The following is a 21,553-nucleotide window of genomic DNA, read 5'->3' on the forward strand; positions in this document are numbered from 1 at the left end:
GTCAGCACCAAAAGCACTGTCCGTTTCCGCTACTTTGCTTCATTTTATTCTCTCAACACAGGGGTGTCACTCCCGCGTATTTGATAAGGTGGATATTGCGTGCTGTTAAAGTGTTTATTGTAATCGATTAGAAGAATTGTACAAAACAATGGGCGAAGATTTCAACGGAGGTGAGAATTTCGCACGAGTTAATTGAAGCTCCGGCTAAACCCCCCGGTTTAGCGGTCCTCTACAGTCAGCAGCGAGCAATGGCGGCAGCGTCTGTTCACAATAAACAGACGCATTTTGTATTACAAAATATAACATTAACGTAGTTTATTAGCATTATCGTAGTAGGCGTACAAAAATTACAATGGATTGTGGTGAGCTATGCAGACAACGAATCACTCAGCAAAAATATTTGACAATCTTCAATAATCAATTTACATCCATCTAAAAATAATAGTACTATTTGGGGCAGGGCTAGAGAATTTTTTATCATAATCACGATGTAGTTTTCTAGAGTTTTTGATATAATTTGTACAAAATTATCCAGATCGTGAGCGTCAAGAACGAGGCCAAGATAGAGACAAGGAAAGGGAAAGAGACAGGGATAGAAGACATAGATCGAGGAGTCGTGAGCGAAGGAAGCGTTCCAGATCACGGTCAAAGGATCGTCGTGATCGTAAAAGAAGTTCCTCTCCCAAAAAGGGACGCAGTTCGCGAAGAAGAAAACCCTCCCTCTATTGGGATGTTCCGCCACCAGGTTTTGAACACATTACACCGTTGCAGGTAATTTTGGTGATACATGGATCACTGTCTTCTGAATCTTCTCCATATCATTTCCTTTTTTTTTTTGTTTCAGTACAAAGCAATGCAAGCCGCAGGTCAAATACCAGCCAATATCGTAGCAGACACACCACAGGCAGCAGTACCCGTTGTCGGTAGTACAATAACACGTCAAGCCAGGAGACTCTATGTCGGAAACATTCCATTTGGAGTAACGGAAGAAGAGATGATGGAGTTTTTCAATCAACAGATGCATCTCTCAGGTCTTGCGCAAGCTGCTGGCAACCCAGTACTTGCCTGCCAGATTAATCTTGACAAAAATTTTGCCTTTCTCGAGGTGCTTACTTCTCTTGGTTCATTGATCTTATTCAGATTTTATTACTACTCGCTTTTGATGTAGTAGAACCCTTGCTGTTGCTTTGTCTTTATTTACTCGAATTTTGTGCTCTTCTCTTCTAGTTTCGGTCTATTGACGAGACGACACAAGCCATGGCATTTGATGGTATTAATTTCAAGGGACAAAGTTTGAAAATCAGAAGGCCACACGATTACCAGCCGATGCCTGGCATGACAGATAATCCTAGCATGAATGTGCCAGGTACGATTCCTGGTATGTGCAAACTTTGGAATATGATACTGTTTGAAAATAATGAGCATAACTTGGTTGGTCACATGGATTATTAATTTACTGTTACAGATTCACCACACAAGATCTTTATTGGTGGTTTGCCCAACTACTTGAACGAGGAACAGGTATGTCTACTGGCATTAGAAAGCAGACCCTTGTTATTACCTTGTTTGGGTTCATTATCATTTATTAACAGTGGATATTACGGGGGAAGTTCATTTGTTGCTATTTGCTGAAAAACTTCCATAATTTTCATGGGTACGTCGCTTCTTTGGGGTTATTTGGTCCCAAGTTTTGGGAAATATGTTTATCAATTTTTTCTTTTTTATTCGGTCATTCCCATTGACTGCATTAGTAAAGATTTATGATTATACTCAGACATGGATGATCTCAACATTGAACCTTCGAATCAGAAAACCTCAAAATATATGAAATGCCCCCGTAATATTGTTTGAAATGTTCTTTAGTGAACATAGGCGGGGGTCTGAGGATCGGTATCGTTTCAACTTTCCAATGTTTACGATATCGTTCCTCGACGCTACAAATGAACAGAAACATTACATTGTAAAATAGGTATTTAGCGATCTGGCAGAGACTCTACCGGTGGCACCATGTTGAGTTCCCGAGAGGTATGTATTGTTCCAATTTCAGCGTCGTTCAGGACTTCTTAGCTAGCATAGCCATAGATAGGATCAATTATCAGAGGTTTTTGATTTTGGTGAATTTTTGGTTCTCAGATTTGATCATCACCGACACTCGTTCAGTATTCACGATAGAATTACCTCTCGCGAAGACGGATGTTAGGTTGGACGGTTCTTTAAATGATCAGGGGATATCAAAAATATTGTGAAAGGCAAAAGAGTTCGAGGAGCCTGATGTGAAAAAATTTTAGACCAGGGACTCCAATATATCAGGGCAAAAAGGCTAGAGGCGTTACAGCATTTAGGTGGTGCACGGTCACAGCGACATTTTTATTTTACAGCCTTTCTAGGTACGTTCATTCGTTCGTACGGTGGATCCAGCCGATTTAATTCTCATTTCAAGGATTTAGATACTTTTTTTTTTTATCAAAGGATACGGTCAAACTGAAGCCGAACGGGTCGGGGGTCATTTCAGCCATTTCGTTACACACGGCTGTGGAAACGTAGCAAATGAAGTAAAACGTCGTATCCACGTTTATTCAAAACCTTTATGTATTTGTCAGAAAGTACGTTATATGTGATTTGTATCGATCAACGATGAGAAATATTTTTGTCGACATATGCCTCGCATCTTAACTTGCTTGATTTCTAAATACCTACTATGGTTTTGAGGTATGTTCGGAGACGACTTGGTACCTCGTTTGTTGCGGTTCAATATCCGGGTGTACATTTTTTTTTAGGTCTGCGGGAGAAATGAGTGGACAGTCCATAGAGAATTGGGTATGTTGGGCGGGTTTACAGGTTTTTTTAGGTGCATCTGGTTACGACTACAGTTTCCCAGTATCATATTTCAGGAATACTTTTTCCCTTGCAGCTGTTTTCTTTACAGGCACGTTCTACGTATTTCAGGCATTAAACGTTTACAGGCCAATATTATAAATGAAACCGATGTTTCTGAGTATAAAGTGATTTTAAACAAAAGTGTCTTTAAAAATTTGTAAAAAGCGTAACAATGATCTTACAGGCGTATGATAAACGTTGAAACAAAAATTAAATCCGTTTGGTAATTACAAAGAAAATGTGGACTGATACCAGTGCTCTTTCTCCCCATTTCTTAGCTTAGGGTCGTGCCGATCAAAAGCATTCGCTTACCACTACCACTACTTCTACCACTACCACTACCACTTCTACTACTACTACTGAACATGACAAAATACTACATTCCCCGGAGTGCGGGTAGTCTGGCTTCTTGAGGCAAGTAATTATATCATTTTTATGTTATCACATTTTGGAAAGAGACTTTGCAGCCTATGTGATGACCGTGGAAGCATCTACTGATTTGGTACGTATTTTAGAAACGTAAAAGTTTGCTGATAAAAGCACGTGATAAACACAGAAAAAAAATGATAGAAAAAATGAAACAAAATTAAACTTGCATTTGAGAATCATTCTATTCTAACAGTTAATTGCAAAGCAAAATTATCTGCTCGTTAAAGAGTTTGATTTAGATTTTCTCTATTCTTAGCGTGCTATTATCAAAACCAGCACATTTCCAGTGTCTATGAAAAATTGTTACTCTGTAAACCAAAAAGGTATGTCTGTGCATATCAATGTGGTATACAAATCAAATCTATGATTTATTATGTACATAGATATGTATGCCGAACCCTCGCCTTCATAATTCTTTCAAATTCTAAACAGATGTTAAAATTCATATACATATTTGAATTTACAAAACGCCTAGTCTTTCTAAAAGTATCGCTCGAACGTTGGGGATCAATAATTCAATAAAAAAAAAACAATTGCTTTTGGGAAAGATATCAAGAATTGAAAAGTTGGTATTGTTCAATAGACATCGATGAGAAATTGAAAATACTGTAATAATGTACGGAACGATTGAAAATAAAAAAACAGGTCAAGGAGCTGCTGATGAGTTTTGGACAATTACGGGCATTCAACCTGGTCAAGGATTCCGCCACTGGGTTATCGAAGGGGTATGCGTTCTGCGAGTACGTAGATGTTACCATGACGGATCAGGCTATAGCTGGATTAAATGGAATGCAACTTGGAGATAAAAAACTTATCGTCCAACGAGCGAGTGTCGGAGCTAAGAATCCGATGATCGGTGCTCAAGCACCAGTTCAAATACAAGTTCCTGGGCTCTCAATGGTTGGCACCAGCGGCCCGGCCACAGAGGTAAAGAAAATGCTCTGGAAAATTATCCCTCCGAATCAGAACAGGTAACGAGCAAAACTTTTCATGCAACGTTTCAGGTATTGTGTCTCTTGAACATGGTCACACCCGAGGAACTGATGGAAGAAGAGGAATATGAAGACATTCTAGAAGACATTAAAGAAGAATGTAATAAATATGGAGTCGTACGGTCCGTGGAGATTCCAAGACCCATAGAAGGCGTTGACGTACCTGGTTGTGGAAAGGTATCTCAACTAATTAAGACTGATGTCTGGTAACTAAATTCACCTAAAAAACTATTATGTTTGTATTAATCGATCGATATTATTTCAGGTCTTCGTCGAATTCAATAGCGTAATAGATTGTCAAAAGGCGCAGCAAACTTTGACCGGACGTAAGTTTAATAACAGAGTTGTAGTAACGTCTTACTTTGATCCAGACAAATATCATCGCAGAGAATTTTAAGACAAGGATTCCATTCCTCTAACCAGTCAATAATTGATCAGAAATTAATTATGATTATAATCAGAACTAAGATGAGTAATGCTATGGTTATCGCCATAGCGTGTGTCTATACTTGTATGTTGTCCGTCATTTGGTATGCTTTTGAATAATCAGGTGATCCTGAACGACATAATAACATTATTATTTCTACCCGACAGTCGCTTCGAAATATAGAATTATATTGCCTGATACTGTGTCGCAACTTTGATTATTTTATTTTATTTTTTCATTTCTGAACAATGTTCAAAATATCGATACTTTGTCGTTTTCAAATCTCAGCGCGCTATTTTCAAAATGGCGTTAATCAAATTGAATCATGATTTGAAAGCATACCCGTCGTGTTTGACAAGAGTGTAGGATATGAAACATTGGCCGGCTAATGAATGTTGAAAAAAATGATTTTTCAAACGAGTTTCATCGCTCTCGATAATTGTGTTTGTACGGATTACGAAATTCCTTTATTTTCATCTTGTGATAGAACACAGGCACAACTGTTTTATCTACTTTACTTATTGTGTGTCGTTTTGTCAGTTTTGACATCGACGACTGCTGTCTTCGTAGATGCTTTTGACCAGCTATATACTAACTTCACTTCAATGTTTAATCAAACAGATTCACAATTGATTGTGGATTGTACATTGTGGATATTAGTTATTATTATTGTTTTATTTTCCGCTGATTAGAGACCAAGTATTTCAGAAAAAAATATATAATTTAATTGAAATTAGAAACTCTAGGTTTTAATTTCACATGTGTGTTGTTCTATGATCGATAGTCTACAATCAAATTTTGTCACTACTGCCTACAGGCTAACGTCCAATCAATACAGATACAGTTAAAGAAAAAAAAAAAAAAAATTGTAATTACATGAAGAAACGAAAGGAAAAAAAAAATTCCATTTCTCGCTATTTCTTGGCAAAGTCATACGTGTACATATAAATATAGAGAAAATGGTATAGTATAAATAAATTTTCATCTAAATTCGAAGAAATTCAAAAGAAAATTGCTTTAGATGTTACATGAAAGTCAAAAAGGAAAGAAAAAAAGAAATAATAATAAACAATTTTTAATTTAACACGGAGTGTCAATTTCTCCGATGTGATTATTATATAAATATATGAAATAATAAATGTATTACGATACACATAATAATGATAATAATAAAACAGGTGGTTATTGGAGTGCGTATATTGCTATGAAATTAAATTTCTTCTCGAAGGGCAGGTTGATACGAACGTGTCTCTGCGCCCAGATCCGCACTGTCCACTATGAATCTTTTCAGTAAACCGTACAAAACACCGCCAACAATCAACATTCCGATTGCCGATATTAGAACTATTGACCAAGCCGGAATTCCCGTGCCTCCTGTAATTATTCCAAATTTATTTACTCCTGTTTCTTCACAGTATATTCAATTTTACCGTTCACATGCCAATCGGAACCCGTCACGGTTACTCACTGTAGTAACGCCTGGTTATTGTTTTTCGTCCTCTTAGAATTTTACGTCTTGCTTCGACTTCTTCCATAAACATTCCCATGATCACTGTTTAAAGGAGAAGAAAAGAAATTCATAACAAAGAATTAGCTCGTTTGAATATTCATAATTACAGCACTTTGTCGATTGTTTGCGGATTGGTAGGATATTGGAAAAAAAGGAGAGCGAAACGAATCGAGCATTTAAAACGTGGCGTCGCGACGTTAATTACATCCGCAACATTTCTCGGAATTAAGTTCGATGATTCGTCTTTCGTAATTTGAAACATGATGAATCCGAGGTAAATTGGTGTTAGATACCGAAAATCTGTACGTTCGAGAAAGTTGTTGGATTAAATACGCGCACGTTTTATTTCCGTAGTAAAGACACTAAAATAAAAAAAGGTCCGGGTGATTCCGTGCAGATAACTTTCTAACGTGACGATTTTACTACGACTACGGTATTGTATTTTTTTGTTGATTTTTTTTATCATGTACTTAGAAAATTAACGTTGAACTTACATAGACCAATGGCAAGGTAATATAAAATACTTTTGACACGCATTTTTATTCCTTTGTACCGTGTCGTTCGGTTTTTTGCACAGTTTCACTATTCAAACCACACGAGATCCTCGCTTAGAAAACTGTCTCCCACCGAATGTAGCACACCTATAATTTGTACGAAAGAACGCTATGAATCAACTGATAACAACCTGTGATTATCGTACACCTTATCTCGCTGACACATCGAGATAAAGAGTTTTTTTTTTTTTTGTTCGAATACCTAACGTAATTTTAATAGCGCGTGGTTTCGGTATAGAATTCGGAAATGCGATTTTCTGATGTTGTTCTTTTTTCCTCCTAATTTTGAACAGATGTCAGCTTAATAGCTGTCAGAACTTTTGGTTTGAATATTTTGTTTAAAGATTATTTTTCTTTTTCATATGAAAAAAAAAAAACAAATTGGCCGACATGGGAGATCATCTGGACGACGTGTTTTGTAGAATCGTAAGAGACATTACCGATGACATAAAAAAGTACCCAAAACCAGGTCAGCCTAGTTAATAAATTTAATTGAAGAGCCTTTGCATTTTTACCACTCTTAATTTTTACCCACATTTATCATTCGCTATTGCGGGAGGCAGACCAGAAAACGATAGTGGGATGGTTGCAGCAAGTCGGCAAAGAGGTACAAACGGATTCCGAAAGAAGAGCGAGGAATGAATACGGTCGTTATTTACGCTACATCGTACAATCGGGAGAACCGTTGCCAGGGGAATTGAAAGATTCTCTTTGCACGCCAGATCTTTCTACCGCCAAAATAAAGCCTGCTGTAAGTACAAGGCCCATGACTTGAATACTCCAAAAATTGACGGTATTAATTGAGAAGATCTCGCCACCGGTAATCCAATTGAGTGCAGCGGTTTATTCGGAATTAATCAACTCATAATCACGTGATCTCATTGAACTTTGAATGGGTTTTATTTTCAGAAATCTGTTTGCCCCAGAAAAGATGTCATAGCGCAACTTCAGCCCGGCGTAAGTTCAGACCGCTCCGTTATAATGGGAATTTTGTTGCGCTCTTTTTTTCACTCCTCTTTTTTGAAATTCCACAGACAGACCTGCGGGGAATAGCGCAGATTTGCGAGGACGTCCGTAACGGAGAGATAACAACCGCCGCGGAATTCGTTTACGCTATCGCGCCTTACGTCGCCGATCGTGGGACCCTTTTTCGTGAAGTTCTGGACCGAGATCTTAGTTTTTTTCGACAGATCGTTGACGAAACCGTCGATCAAAGGGTATAATCCCATGCTTTTACCACTTACTCTCACTATCCTTCCTCGTGTCTTATTTACGATAAGATCCAGCTTTGATGTTTGAAAAAAAGACGCATAAAGTACCGGGTGCAAGTTGATTCGTTCGGTCCGCTGAATCAATTTTGCATCGTCGATAATTTCGACGTAACGAAATTATGCGGCGATCGCAACGTTCGCTCTTAATTAGGACTCTGTTAATCTTCTCAATCCGTGAAATTGTTACCGATAATATCGTCGAAAGCGAAAAATAGTTGCTCACCCGTTACGTACCGCATAAATAATGTCCCCCCTTGCCCCACGGTCCGTACCTAATTGGTATCACGGTAAAATTGATATTGAGTAACGAAATTTTCTCGCTGAGAATTGTTACGTAAGAATTTCATTCCGGATCGGCTCATCGTTTACATTAAAATCAGGTCCAAGACGAGGCTGACGTAATGATGCACACTCAAAACGATATAAAACAAAAATTCCATTCATTGACCGACGCCATGGTGCACAGAACTATGAAAATCAGGCAACGGCTGTTGGAAATTTCTCCAAAGTTCGATTGGGCTAAACATGGAAAAAATAAGGCGAAAGTGACGAAACTTTTGAGATCCGTAAGCTGCGTTTTATATTTTCTCAGCCAAGTATGCATGGCTCTTTGCTTTATCACCGTTGAATCTGAACAGGAACAAAAGCGGAAGGGCAGTCACGCCGATCCGAATATCATGGACAAGCTGCTGCACCAAGTATTCATGCGCGGTCAGTGGCTGAAAAAGGAGCTGGCTCGTCTCCAGGAAGAGAATGCTAATCTGAAAATGTTCCTTGGAAAGTTCCGCATACTGGCTGCCGAAAGAAAGGAACAGGAGAGTCACGTGCCCCGCATGCTTTGCAAAGAAAAGAACGCACTCGAACACGAACTCGAGTGTCTGCAAGAAGAGTACGGGAAAAATCTTGAAATCGTTAACGCTCTCTACATAGAGCACCATAGATGCGTTAAACCCGAGCCTAGTCAGACGTCGATTAGCGATTGGTGTGAGTAGTCGGAATTGGTGTGGAATTATCTCTGAATAAAGCTGCTTGGACGGGGTTCATTGAAGAGAGCGAGCGTTTTAATTTCATATTTTATTCACAGATTGTTTAGTTTTATTTATTTTTTTATCTTTTATTGTACAGAGTTCAAAAAACGAGAGGTAGTCGACCAGGTGACCACCGCTGATCTCTGTATTAAGCCGCAGAGAACAGTGGTGAACACCGACGTTCGAATCGATGGATTTTTTTTTTCAATTAATACGATCCGGATCGTTTGGAATTTTTTGAGATTCCGATTCCTCCGGCTTTTTAACTAACGCTAGCTACGCGAAAATAATTTTATATTCAACTGATTGAGCATATATTAGAGTACTAATAGAGTATTAGTTTGTTTTTTTTTTGAAATTATTGAGTAACAACAAACGACAGATCCTCGAAAATCTTCTAAGGATAACAAAGAGAAAAATAGAAAGAAGAGTTCGACGATATTTTTGGCAGTGAGAGATAATTTTACAACTAATTAGGCAACCGATATACGTATGCTGTACCCAAGAAATTATAACGCCTATTTATCGAGTACATTGCGAAATTACTTTTCCCCGTGGAAAAATAATTGCAGAATTAATTCTCCCGGAAGAGGCATGATGCACGTTAAAATTATTTGAATATGGCATCTAACGTCTTACATACTCGGTTACGCGAGTTCACCGAAAACTCGACGTTTAATTAAAAAATTACCGTTAGAATTTAGAGACGGGCGACGTTTCGGGAGCTTTTCGAATAGCGGAGCCGATCTCGCTTCCGTGACTACTTGGGGAAGCTTTAGACTTTCTATCCGGATCCATCGCAATTGAAATGAATTCCTCAGACATTTTTTTATCCAAACCAGTATACGTCTGGGCCAAATCAACTTGGTCCGTACTGGGTGGGCAACTTTCAGTTTTTCCAACTCCGGGTTGCGGCATTGGAGATATTGCGGGCTTCGAACGCTGGCTCGGTAAGCTCATTGCTCCGTGTTCCGGCACCGCATACCTCTTTCGCTTAATGCGTACCTGCAAAATCAAGTTTCACGGTCGTGTAAGATATCATACCTCACGCGAATCACTGATATATTCAACGGCATCAATCATCGTAATTCTAGGATACGAGCGTGAGATCCACGCCACCCAATGGACTCACCATTTGTGGATGATAATGTGGATTTGTTGAACCGATGGGACCTCTGGCTATTTTGTAACCGGGAGGCATGGAATGATACATGGAAGGCGGAGGGAACGTTCCAGTCGCTGGTATCAGACCTGGATATGTTTTGGGGACCTTGGCTATTCCGTACTGAGGCTGCAAGTCGAAAAAAATGCCCAAGTTCGATCGGTAACACGATATACAATTATTCTAAAGTAAGAGTAGCCTTGTAAGCAGCCGATAAAAGCGAAGGGATTTTGAATATCAAAATACTTTCGGTAGTTAATTAGGTGCATTCTAGTGGAAATTAAAAGAGTTCCCCAAGAAAAATCGTGTGCTGTAACGGACGGTGAGAGATTTCTAAATGGATTTGCTGCAGGCAAAGATATTATAAGTTTCTCCCGAGTCAATCTTGAGATGGGATGAGCGAACTTTCTAGTGTGTCACTGACCTACCTCCCTTCTAAACAGAAATTGTTTTGAAATGTGTACAACGGTGTAATGTCTCCCGAGATTGTATAAGCCGAAGCTATAATCATTGTGCGGTGGTATTTGATCAAGCACTCGGAAAATAAAATAACGCACATCTCGTGCCATGGCCACTCACTTGTAATATGGGTTGTACGGACATAATAGGCTGTACTAGATATATCTGCTGTGATTTAGGGTGAGAGGACACCCACTGATGTACCATGTTGTGGGTTTTTAAATGACCCTGGGTCGTAGCGGGTGGCGATGCCTTGAGGCAGCCGCACAGTCGGGGTGCAAGCTTCACGCAGGTGTATCCAGAAACCAGCAGTTCAACGATACTTGCAATCAGTAGACCGATGCTCGCCAAAAGTCCTGCCCAGCCACGATCTATGCCTAATGTTGAGCCGTCGTCGTCCTGAAAGAATAGATAACGTTACATCGGGAGACTCTTTGAACCGATGAATTCCATAAAATTATGCATTGTGCGAATTTTTGATTGAAATTAGCGAGCCAGATTATCAATCTTGCCTAGTTATTCATCAACTCATTCGATGACGTGTGTCTCAATTCGGGCTCTGGGAGTGGTTGAAAATACAGAGAGAAAGTACGCGTTCGATAGATGAATCATAATTATTTATTTGCATACGAATTGATTCAATTTTTGATTAGTGTAATTGCTGGATTTTTCAATGGTAAATGCGGACCTTGGTATTTGACAGTGAATTAAAAGTACAGGTTGTCAGTGCTGAACTTTCTCTTGACCATTCACACGTGCCTTCAACTTTTTAGCACTGTGTGCTATGCCTATACCTGGGTCTCAGCGATTTTAGATTCAAAAATGGGCTTCTCAATATTGATTTAAAATTTCCAAGAAGCATACGTAAATATCAGCCACAAATTAACCCGTTTCAAATGGGGATACCAAAACCTGTTATAAACTTAGCAAATTCAGTGCCAGATTGAGACTCACAGATTATAAGTTGAAAAAAAAAGTATCGAAACACCGATTGATGTTCTATATTTTACACACTGGTGTTCTCAAGGTGGAGAAGATTCTTTAACTCTAAAACGTGATATTTTAAAAATGAATAACGCATGGTTTCACACTCTAATTGACTACAGCACCAATTTTGAATTGAATTAAGTAATTAGGAATCAGGTCAAACAGTCTCATGATTAACTCATGTGTTAACGCACGAAATATTTAGGCCAATTAAAAGTTCAGGTATTTTCAGTATTAATTACCAGGATTTAGTGCAGAATCTAGAATGATGAATTCTTTATTACGTTACCTGGCAATGGAAACGAATATTAATAATCAAAATACATACCGGTGTGTCCAAAAGAGTGAGCTCTGGAGTCCTTTGTGAATCCCTTACTACAGCTGTAAGGGCTGTGATCGCAGCCATATTTGATAGAGCTAAAGCTATCAAACTAGATGCTAAATGAGCTGTGGAAAATCCTGTATTCTGATACGCTGCTTCGTTGGTAGAAGAAGCTAAGGTTGCGATTACTCCCAGGGCGCCGGCAACCAGAGCTCCAGCCCCTGCCCATAGTCCTGCTCCCGAACCGCCCAGAGATGCACCATGAACCAGGACGAGCACACCAAACACCACCAGAATTATACCTGATAATCGATGCGGTGGATTTCAATTTTATTCAGCTCAAGAACTTCGTTGTGAATCTTGTGAGTAATTTTTAAACTTCTCTTACCTAACAACAGCTGACCGCATGACAAAAACATAAGCAAGCCAGAGTCATCCTTAATTTGAGTCGGTTGTTTATCAGAAATTAGGACTTCTTTGGAATGCTTAGATTCCACAGAGCTGCTCGTTTTAGAGTCCTTGGACTCCTTAGACTCCTTAGAATCTTTGGAGTCGTTCGAATTCTGACTGCGAACTGTTAAATCTGGTTCCATTGCGGTATAGTTATTTCAATCTTCTTCTCGTCAAGTATGTGATATTATTTATTGCATCATTAGAAATATATCAGTAGAAAAAATTTTACAACTAGTTGTTTGCGTAATCGATAATATAGCCGTAGTTTACAAGGATTATTTATACAATTATTATTCGTGATATTTATGTACAGAAAACTGTATATTATGAAATAACATCTGCTGGTCTCGAATAAAGATTGGCAAGTATTCTTGGAATGTGCAGTACCGTAGTCCCGTTGATCGTATTTTACAAGCCAATCGATAAAAACCTCAATAGGTCACTGTCACTTTTCTTTTTAATTTTTAACAGTTAATGTCGGATATCAACGCTGTAAATTCCTCCAAATCACGGTAGCCTGTTGAACAAAAATTTCCAATTACTAATTATTCTCATACTCATATCAGTACGCGAATTTTTTTAAGTTGTAATTCATAATACCATTGAATAACTATTCTAATCATTTGTATTTCAAATTTATTGCGCGGTGGTGGCGATCTACTGCACTAAATAGATCGTCGACTGTTTTGGTATGTGCGCGCAGCCTGCCGCGATTCAATTTTTTTTTCAAAGTCGCGGGGGTTCGAGATGAAAAAACCGTTACTTTATTGTGCGATTATTGGCAGTTAACTACTTATCACAACTTGTTTATCTTATTATTTATTAGGTGTACAGTGAATACTTTACAACTTGATCTATTCATAAAAATTAACGTCCATTGTTCTTCCAGGGTAACAACGTGATTGTGCGAAAAGATCAACCCTTGACTCGGACCACGACGCGGACGCTTGAAAGTAAGTATGTCTTGTTGTTTTTAAAAATGATTTTTAGTTTAAAAAATTTACGGTTCAATACAACGGATGTCCAACACAATCACGGAAAATTGATTCTAACCAGCGAAGAATTTCGATTACTCTCAATTTATGTCAGATTTTTCTGAAACTTTAGCTTTGTACTTGGGATCACACTTTTCCAAAATTTTTTGAAAAAATGACAAAGATTTTCCATCGACTGATTAAACACTGTATGATAATAACTCACCGAACATAATTATCTTTTACAATCACATCACTAACTGAACAGTCAATTTCAATCGGTGATTGACAACGGTAAGATGAGTGTTAATAATTATTCAACTGTTTGACACCGCCTGGTTCTCTCGAATGAGAGAAAAACTTAGTGTGAGGAGTAAGTCAGTAAGTAGCTCGTGGTAAGCCTGGTCAGTGACTGGCAAGGCACAGGTATCCGAGAGGCATGGGCTTAATAAACTATACCAAGATACAAGTATAGTTCATGCTTTGAGTCTGTAGTTTCTCTGCCTTTCTACAGAAGCATCCAGAAGAGAAATGTAAGGAGCACGTTTCATTGCAGTTAAACTGTCCAGCTATGGCTGCCTCAAACGTTTCAGCTATGTAGAAGTTTATGCAAAATAGAGTACACAGGAAGTGACAGATCTGGCGTTAAATTTCCTCAAAAGAATGGTACTCGAATAATCAAATACTTTCAGAGGAGCCGGGCCCTGTTTTTTCTCGAGAGTGTCTTTGCGTTTGCAATTTTATATTTTGGCAATGAAATTCTTGCGGTCCATCGATATTCCTCTATAAAATGGAAATAATCAAGCTAATTTTTTTGCAAAATTGTAAAGAAATAGATTTCAAAAAATTACATTCTATGAGCATGGAAAGGCATGATTTGCCAGAATGATTATATGCGAAAGTGAATAGAATCAAGTTGATTGTAATTCATGGATGAAACGATAATTAACTACATGCTACATTAATGTTCAATGTATCTCACTTTTACTTTCATTTATCAATATCAGAACTGACACGTGCACCTTCCATACCGGTGCAGCTTTAACAGGCATGTAATTTAGCGTATTCTGCAATTATTTCTGCTATTTTTTTCCAATCACGACACCTGCTCGGGTCACTTTCAAATCCGAATACCAGTTATTCTAGAATAATTCACAACAGATTTGGAGTGAATAATTTTTTTTTCTCCTAACGTTTATAAATCACTGCAATTTGTAGTTGCACGAGAAAAGAGCAGAGCTATCTCGAGTAATATTTTAGTTTATCACTGCGAAGCTGAACAGCATTAGAGGTCAGTGGACCAGAAAAATAGGTTCAATAAAATAAAGTATCTAGAATCTAACATTCCAACGAAGGAATTTCGCAAAATGGTAATCGTTGTCAACATCGAATCACTGGCTCGATTAATTTTTTAAATTGCATTATAAATCAAGTTAACGGCGTGAAAAAATAGTCAGATGTAATACACGACTACCCAGAATTCGATGTGTAATTCTCAGTTGAAGATGTTAACAAACAATCAGTCGGCAATAATCGATTGCTCAAAGATTACTTCCGAATTTTCTCATGCTGCTGCATTTACTAATCAATATTTGGAGAAAGTTTGGAAAGAGATGCTATTCAAGAGTTGTATCACCCTAGTATCTTCTCGAATGTTATGAATGTTCCAATGATTTCCTCATCTGGTTGAATATATTATCATAGATATTTTTCGTGCCAAATTAGTTGCCTCGATCAGAATAATAATAAAAAAAAGAGAAGTACATCGTATACCGAATTCAACGAACTCAATTGTAAATTTTTACGATCAGGAAGATGATATCGTTGTTCTTTGCTTGAATTTATTCCGGTCTCTAAGCTCGTGAAAGAATGTCTGAAATTAAACCAAACCATCAACGCAAGAAATTAAAATAATTATACGGTGTGCTCCAGCGGAGACGAAAGGTTGGAGAAAATAGCGTTGAAAAATAATAATTACGCAATGCTGTTTCCTCTCACATGTGCACGAATCTTGGTGACAAAGATGCAATATCTGCTGCAATAATTATGACACGCCGTGTGAAATTTTATAATCTTTTACCCGGTACCCGTGCCGTACAGTGGGTGCCCACGCTCTGTACTGAACAGTTACAAAAACCGTTATCACAATATATTATTTTGTATCTAAACAAAATTATCGTCGTTTGCCAGGAGCACAGCTACATTTCTTGTTAGTTCATTTCGACAACAATAAATCATCTCTGTAAATTGCGGTAAAGGTTTCAAAAAAAATTCTTTCTTTTGCTTCTACGATGATGTGTACTGCCCATCGGTCAAATCATTTTTTCTAATATTATTACTCGAACAACGATTCTAGACAAACGTTTACGTTTGATTTCTAATTAAGGAGGTATAAACTGGTGAGAAAATATTCTCTGTAAAGCTGCAGGCAATAGCCTCTTCTTAAATTACCGACAACACCAAAGCAGTTTGCCTTGACCACGCAAATGAAGGAGGCTGATCTCATCATACAAACATAAAACGACATTGCATTATCAAATGGGCAATAATTTATTTGATTTCAGTTTGAGGTACGGTAGACTTTTTACCGTTCAAAGAAAATAGTTGTTTTTTCTTCCATCAATCAAAATTTGTTTGTCATAAAAAACTGAGCATTCGAGATTGCTGAATAAAAGGTTTCAAGAAATGATTAACTTCATTTATGAATGCAATTCGCATTCGCAGTTCTTTGAGATTATATGCAATTGAAAAAAATTTCTAATCCAAACCAGCGTAGAACGCATAATAATGAAAGAGTTTAAATGCAAGCTACGCAGGTGCTCCGAGTTAGCTATTGCCGGACCTGTTTCACCACGTGAGACTTGAATATCAATAAGCTATTGAACTCTCGAATTACAACACATCATAACATGTTCAAACGTAATATGGGTCACTTTGAGGCTGTTTGTCGCTTGAATATGCGTGCTAATAGTGAACTAGATACAGCAGGTAAATTGGATGTATGTTGAAATGATTTTAACGAGGAAAATAATGTGTGAATAACTTCAGCCAGCGTTAGATTGGCTTTTGTCATTGAAGACAAAAAAAATAAAGAGAATACAATTAAGAATTCAATGTATCGATAGACAAATTATGCAATGATCAAGAACTAGCGAATTTCTAAAGAGAAATTAGCTGATGCGAATCGGGTGTTGATTATGATAATTTCTGGTACGTAGGTTTATTGACTGTACACACCTCGTTGATATGCTTAACACAAATACCTTGCAATCCTACGTGAATCAATTGTTTCTTAACTTCCTACATGAAAAATTTCCTGTTAGCTAACCGGTTGATCTAATTCACTTTACCCGATAAATTCAACCGTCGCAAATGTCATGGTGTCTAATTATTTATGCCCATATTCGCAACCCATAAATAAATAAAGCTCAACGACTATCTTAATTTGTAAATGAGAACTGACATTTTCAGCGATTATTTTTATTCTTTTTCTTGCTAAGCCTACAGTTGCGGAATCTCGACGTCCTTGGGGACTGAGATATAATAGTTCAGTTGTTAACGTAAGAACTTAGAATTTTTTTGCATAAAATATCCCGCCAAAATGTCATCTACTTTTTAAATGGCAAAGTCTTTTTTTGGCCGCGAAAAGCATTTGAATTCTGTTATTCAACCTTTTGAGGAATACATTTGATGCCGAGTTAACGATCGAAAGTGTTTGTTGAAACGTGTAAAAAATTTTTTATTTATATTGTCGATCTAGCGGACAATAACTGCGTGTACTTTTCCTGATTTTTTAACATTAAATGAAATGTCAACAGGCCACGAGCTGCGCAGCATTGTATGACTTGTGTTCATTGACTGTATAAATACAAGTGTACGTATGTTCTTCCTTTCACCCCAGTGACTCTCAAAGCTGTTATCTAAAAGTCGAGGCTCTGAACCTATTGTAAAATTTTTAATGAAATGAGCACCGAATGCTAAAATCTTTCATGATGTAATACACCTGCTATGTGTGCCTTGATTTACACAGGCATGCGGAAAGTCCTTTTTTTTCGACTGAATAAATTAAGATACCTTATCCCCCACGTTAGCAGTCGCTCAATTCAGATAAAAACATACAGTTCACTAACCAGGTTGCTTCTGCTCTATGATGATTTCCCCCAGAGTAGTTATCCCCTTTTGGGATGCCGCTACACCGATCTGGGTGATGCCCTTGAAGCCCGTCAGATATATGCTGAAAAATTCCAACCATTTCATTGCCAAGTATATTCTAACCATTTTTTATGCAAACTATTTTCAGAGACAAATCGGATTCCTTACTTCCGCTTCCATGGAAAGTGCAATTCCTCGGTTTTGTACTTCTTGACCAGTTTCAAATTCTCATCATTCCCGATGACCAACAATGGCTCTGTTAGCTCCGGGATGCGAATGTCAATGCGATACACCAGGCTCACTTGAATCTCATGAGGAAAAGTAGCTTCGATCAAGAAAAGCCTGGAAAATGGACCAGCGATGTTATATAGGCTTCAAAAAATTCACAAGGTCTTTCTCAATCTTATTATTGCAGGAACGCTACACTCACCTATGATAGAGTTCACAGTTTTGCGTTATCAATTCCAAACATCTCCCACCATTATATGAACATTGGGTGCAAGATTGGAAGTAATTTATATTGCAGATATTATCTTTGACATCAAAGCATATGGTACTGCCTTCCACTCTTACGATGTTTCTTTTTGTTTCAAATTTAGCAAGCTTTTTTTCCGGTTCAACTTTTTCCACCGTGGTTTCATTTTTGTTGAGTAAATTTGAATCTATATTACACGAGCTTGTAATTGCTTCCGGCTCTTTGAAAAACTCTAACTCAGGTGCTGGCACAGATAGTTGATGACACTGTGCACTCAAGTTGAAGAACGGTGTGTCTTTATTGAACCAATCTTCTGCGGTATAATCCTCGCACTTGGGCTGTGAAGTAGAGTAAAGTACATTTACATTAATTCTTCAATTACTTGATTTAAAATATTTTTATCATTCATGTTTCAGGCAAATTTTCACAACGTACCCGACCCTGATTGTACTGATTTAATCCGGCGCCATGACAGAAAGATGTTTGGAATATTTCCCCGTTGAACAAAGGTACGTGGATGTAGAGATAGGGAACCAGTTGGGCCCAGAAAACATTTTCGGTATCCACAAATGTTTTCGGACCAAAATGTTCGTGAGTCCAACCTGGAGCAAATATAGCAACGGACATATCGTGCTCTCTGATTTTTCGTAGGGCCTTTATTTGAGAAAAAAAATTAAAAGTAATGAGTAACGTAATAACATACATGAAAGAGTCATCGAAAATTTTAGTTACATAGTCTGAGTTGAAACCACCGCCCCCTGGACACCCTCGACCCCACACATCTAGACCCACGTAGATATCTCTGACATTACGGTTCTCGCTGATCGCTTTTTCACAGCTTTCTTTTAGGCTTTTATCAGACCAGTTGTAGTTCAGAAATATCCCATCACATACGTTAAAGAAGCATCTATAATTTGCAATGAGTTATGTATATTTTTTGGATGGACTTTGTTTAGACTGAGATCCTCGTGTTATCATTCTTACTTGTTTGAGTCATTCAATTGATTCTGCCATGTTAGACTTCCGGTGCAGGTTACGCTGTCGTACCAAATGATTTCTGAGTCCTCCAACTCCTTGTGTATATTGTCTGTCAGATATTTGACAAAAAATATCAGCTTGTCCACGTCCTTTTTATCGATCTTATTCTCCACATTCAATAGGTATCCGTCAAATTTGTAAAATTTGGCTACCGCTATCAAGGCGTCTGCAAATTTCTTCACTTCATCTTCGGATTTGAATATTTCATCCCAAATTTTGGCTCCATCTGTCCACTCCGTTATAATTGTGCCCAAGATTTTAACACCGTGAATATGTGCAGCGTTAATCCAGCCATGGGGTGGTACGGTTACAAAGTAATGACTGAAGTATATAAATGTATCGATCACACTCCAGTGGTAGAAGACATACGAATCGTGAGCTTTGCTTCCGTTGACAAATCTTAAAATACAGATGAAAGAACAGTTAAATCAGGATGAGTGAATGGGTCGTGAGGCAACAGGTGTAATCATAATTTTATGTTAAGATAACTTCAGGTATCGCACATCTCGTGTTATGAGTGGCAAGTATTAATGTTATTTCCTTTATTTCTAGAAATGAAAGTCTCGTTGAATCCGATCACAGACAAAATCGTCCGCTATAACTACGAGGGGTTTTAAATACCTGTCATCCAGATAACCGCCTTTCATGTCGTGACATACGAGCGTTTTCGGCTTCTCATTTCTCGGAAATTTTTCCAGCGGTAGCTTGACGTTGTTGATATTTTTTCCCGAGTAAACATAGTCGGTTGATTTTCTCAATTCTTGTATCTTCGGCCATTCGGGTAGATTATCTACGCCGTCGTAGAGTTCTTTCAACGTTTTAAACGGCTTGGAGGTTAGCGCCTCGTCGATGTCCGCACCTTTTTCAACCGTCGACGACATTGTTCTTCAAAAGTTTTTAATATAACTAATCGGAACGGCTTCATTTATATAGCGTACAGATTAGACCGCGGACAGATATCAATCAACCTTTCACGGTCAAATGTAGCTCAAATAATACACATATCTCGGTACGCAAATAAATTATCGTTGAATTTTTCAGGATCAACCGCAAAGGACATCAAGCGCAGACGACGCATGCAGACGACGCATGCAGACGATGGAAACAAACGAACGGCGCTTTTACTCGAGTTGCGGATAAATTCAGGCAATGTCATTCGGTCGTCGTTCGCTGATGAAAAATTGCAGAAAATGGTAATTAATAATTATTAATAACGAAGCGGCATGAATAAGCGATGCGGAAGGAGGAAATATTAGTTTTAACTTTTTCTTTTATCTCATTGCGTCCGTTGCCCTTGTTTGCATCGAAAGTTTTAACGAGATTCAATTTTTCCGTTCAATCGAGCTTGAATTTCGCAGATATTTCATTCGCATCACTGGTAGGTGTATATCGTAACATGATAATAATTAAACATCAAAATTAATAAATTATACACCTCACGGAGCGTGAATTCTAACAATAACGAGAGAGTTTTAAAGATTGTTAGGAAAGTTTTGATTATAACTGGCGTTGTTTACATTTCACTGTAAAGAATTATCTACATAACTACAAATGAAAGCGAAATGCCTCTCGCCGTCGTTTTGTACGCACGAAGTACTACCGTCAGCATCATTGCAGTAAGATCTTAACAAACTTTCGCATGCTCTTAAGAATGACGAACACGTGTTTAGATTCATAAGTATATATTATTATAATGTAAATTGAGGAGACTCAAGAATAACGTTGAGGACATCAAGCGCGTTTGTTTCGTTAGCCGTAAGATTTGAATTTTCAGAATACTCATTTCGAATCTTCGAAGTAAATACAAAAGTAATGAAAACTTTCTTTCTTATCCAACGCATCAACCAGTGTAAAACTGATATACCGTACCTTGCGAAATAGCTGGTAATCAAAGACGTAACTGAAGTTGACGGAAAAATTTCACACCCAAACAACAGAAAATGAAAGAATGAAGAAAAAATACTTAAACTACATAAGCTGTAAAAATGTGTTTTATTACATCGCAGCTTATAGGAAAAAGACATGAATGTTTTGTTGTTTTTTTTTTTGTTTTTTTTTCAATTTATAATACGAGATGGAAACAACTCTAGATAATGACTGGAAGACGTATGAGATCATCACTTAAAAATTAATAATAATAATAATAACAACTTAAAATAGGTATACAATAATGTACTATTAATATCGGATGTCTATGTATACATAATTTATAACTTTTATAGCCGCCCAGCTCAAAATGGTCCCACGATGATGTTGATCTGCTCGCTCTATTTATATAATGCACATTTATTTATATCAATTTTTTTTTTTTTCTTCTTTTATTAAACTAATTATACTATTATCATTATCATTATTATCAATAATATTTTTTCATCTTTTGCATTTTTCATAAGAAAATTATCGACATAAACGTTCTAATTATGCAGGCATAGTCCGCGTTCGC

General features: G+C 37.7%; 4 protein-coding genes across 6 annotated transcripts; 2 read left to right on the forward strand and 2 right to left on the reverse strand.

Annotated features, from left to right (window-relative positions):
• The first annotated feature begins 6 nt into the window (after nt 1–6).
• Nucleotides 7–5,922, forward strand: LOC105686460 (splicing factor U2AF 50 kDa subunit). 2 transcript variants are annotated; one of them, XM_012401316.3, is made up of 8 exons: nt 7–170; nt 536–771; nt 845–1,105; nt 1,228–1,378; nt 1,466–1,521; nt 3,952–4,233; nt 4,311–4,475; nt 4,564–5,922. In XM_012401316.3, exons 1-8 carry the CDS (start codon nt 149–151, stop codon nt 4,693–4,695), a joined length of 1,305 nt encoding a protein of 434 aa, XP_012256739.1. In that variant the 5' UTR covers nt 7–148; the 3' UTR covers nt 4,696–5,922. The 2 variants fall into 2 exon arrangements, with proteins under 2 accessions (XP_012256739.1, XP_048515890.1); XM_048659933.1 differs by lacking the exon at nt 7–170 and adding an exon at nt 242–362.
• LOC105686462 lies at nt 5,785–6,907 on the reverse strand. Its single transcript, XM_012401319.3, has 3 exons — nt 6,730–6,907; nt 6,194–6,277; nt 5,785–6,099 (listed from the first exon to the last, which is right to left on the reverse strand). The coding sequence occupies exons 1-3, from the start codon at nt 6,770–6,772 to the stop codon at nt 5,936–5,938; spliced, it is 291 nt and encodes a 96-aa protein (XP_012256742.1). The 5' UTR covers nt 6,773–6,907; the 3' UTR covers nt 5,785–5,935.
• Nucleotides 6,908–6,928: 21 nt separating this feature from the next.
• Nucleotides 6,929–10,321, forward strand: LOC105686153. 2 transcript variants are annotated; one of them, XM_048659935.1, is made up of 7 exons: nt 6,929–7,258; nt 7,353–7,540; nt 7,699–7,746; nt 7,824–8,006; nt 8,441–8,626; nt 8,699–8,949; nt 10,183–10,321. In XM_048659935.1, the coding sequence occupies exons 1-7, from the start codon at nt 7,180–7,182 to the stop codon at nt 10,193–10,195; spliced, it is 948 nt and encodes a 315-aa protein (XP_048515892.1). In that variant the 5' UTR covers nt 6,929–7,179; the 3' UTR covers nt 10,196–10,321. The 2 variants fall into 2 exon arrangements, with proteins under 2 accessions (XP_048515892.1, XP_012256199.2); XM_012400776.3 differs by lacking the exon at nt 10,183–10,321 and having other exon boundaries at nt 8,699–9,472.
• Nucleotides 10,322–12,635: 2,314 nt separating this feature from the next.
• On the reverse strand, nt 12,636–20,152 carry LOC105686622 (cytosolic endo-beta-N-acetylglucosaminidase). The gene is made up of 8 exons (XM_012401619.3): nt 19,732–20,152; nt 19,057–19,509; nt 18,805–18,979; nt 18,508–18,726; nt 18,028–18,410; nt 17,766–17,939; nt 17,576–17,679; nt 12,636–12,988 (listed from the first exon to the last, which is right to left on the reverse strand). The coding sequence occupies exons 1-8, from the start codon at nt 19,989–19,991 to the stop codon at nt 12,936–12,938; spliced, it is 1,821 nt and encodes a 606-aa protein (XP_012257042.2). The 5' UTR covers nt 19,992–20,152; the 3' UTR covers nt 12,636–12,935.
• Nucleotides 20,153–21,553: the final 1,401 nt, after the last annotated feature.

The sequence above is a fragment of the Athalia rosae genome, chromosome 8 (genome assembly GCF_917208135.1).
Source record: "Athalia rosae chromosome 8, iyAthRosa1.1, whole genome shotgun sequence".
NCBI lineage: Eukaryota > Metazoa > Arthropoda > Insecta > Hymenoptera > Athaliidae > Athalia > Athalia rosae.

Bases quoted from the DNA above. Each gene is read 5' to 3' on its own strand.
- LOC105686460 (XM_012401316.3), top strand. From the start codon at position 149: ATGGGCGAAGATTTCAACGGAG. The intron at 171-535 runs GTGAGAATTTCG...AAAATTATCCAG, and splicing joins GGGCGAAGATTTCAACGGAG to ATCGTGAGCGTCAAGAACGA. The intron at 772-844 runs GTAATTTTGGTG...TTTTTGTTTCAG, and splicing joins AACACATTACACCGTTGCAG to TACAAAGCAATGCAAGCCGC.
- LOC105686462 (XM_012401319.3), bottom strand. From the start codon at position 6,772: ATGCGTGTCAAAAGTATTTTATATTACCTTGCCATTGGTCTAT. The intron at 6,278-6,729 runs GTAAGTTCAACG...TCCTTTAAACAG, and splicing joins TTACCTTGCCATTGGTCTAT to TGATCATGGGAATGTTTATG. The intron at 6,100-6,193 runs GTGAGTAACCGT...GAATAATTACAG, and splicing joins AATAACCAGGCGTTACTACA to GAGGCACGGGAATTCCGGCT.
- LOC105686153 (XM_012400776.3), top strand. From the start codon at position 7,180: ATGGGAGATCATCTGGACGACGTGTTTTGTAGAATCGTAAGAGACATT. The intron at 7,541-7,698 runs GTAAGTACAAGG...TTTTATTTTCAG, and splicing joins CCGCCAAAATAAAGCCTGCT to AAATCTGTTTGCCCCAGAAA. The intron at 8,627-8,698 runs GTAAGCTGCGTT...GAATCTGAACAG, and splicing joins TGACGAAACTTTTGAGATCC to GAACAAAAGCGGAAGGGCAG.
- LOC105686622 (XM_012401619.3), bottom strand. From the start codon at position 19,991: ATGTCGTCGACGGTTGAAAAAGGTGCGGACATCGACGAGGCGCTAACC. The intron at 18,980-19,056 runs GTAAGAATGATA...TGCAAATTATAG, and splicing joins CAATTGAATGACTCAAACAA to ATGCTTCTTTAACGTATGTG. The intron at 17,940-18,027 runs GTGAGTGTAGCG...TCCATTTTCCAG, and splicing joins AACTGTGAACTCTATCATAG to GCTTTTCTTGATCGAAGCTA.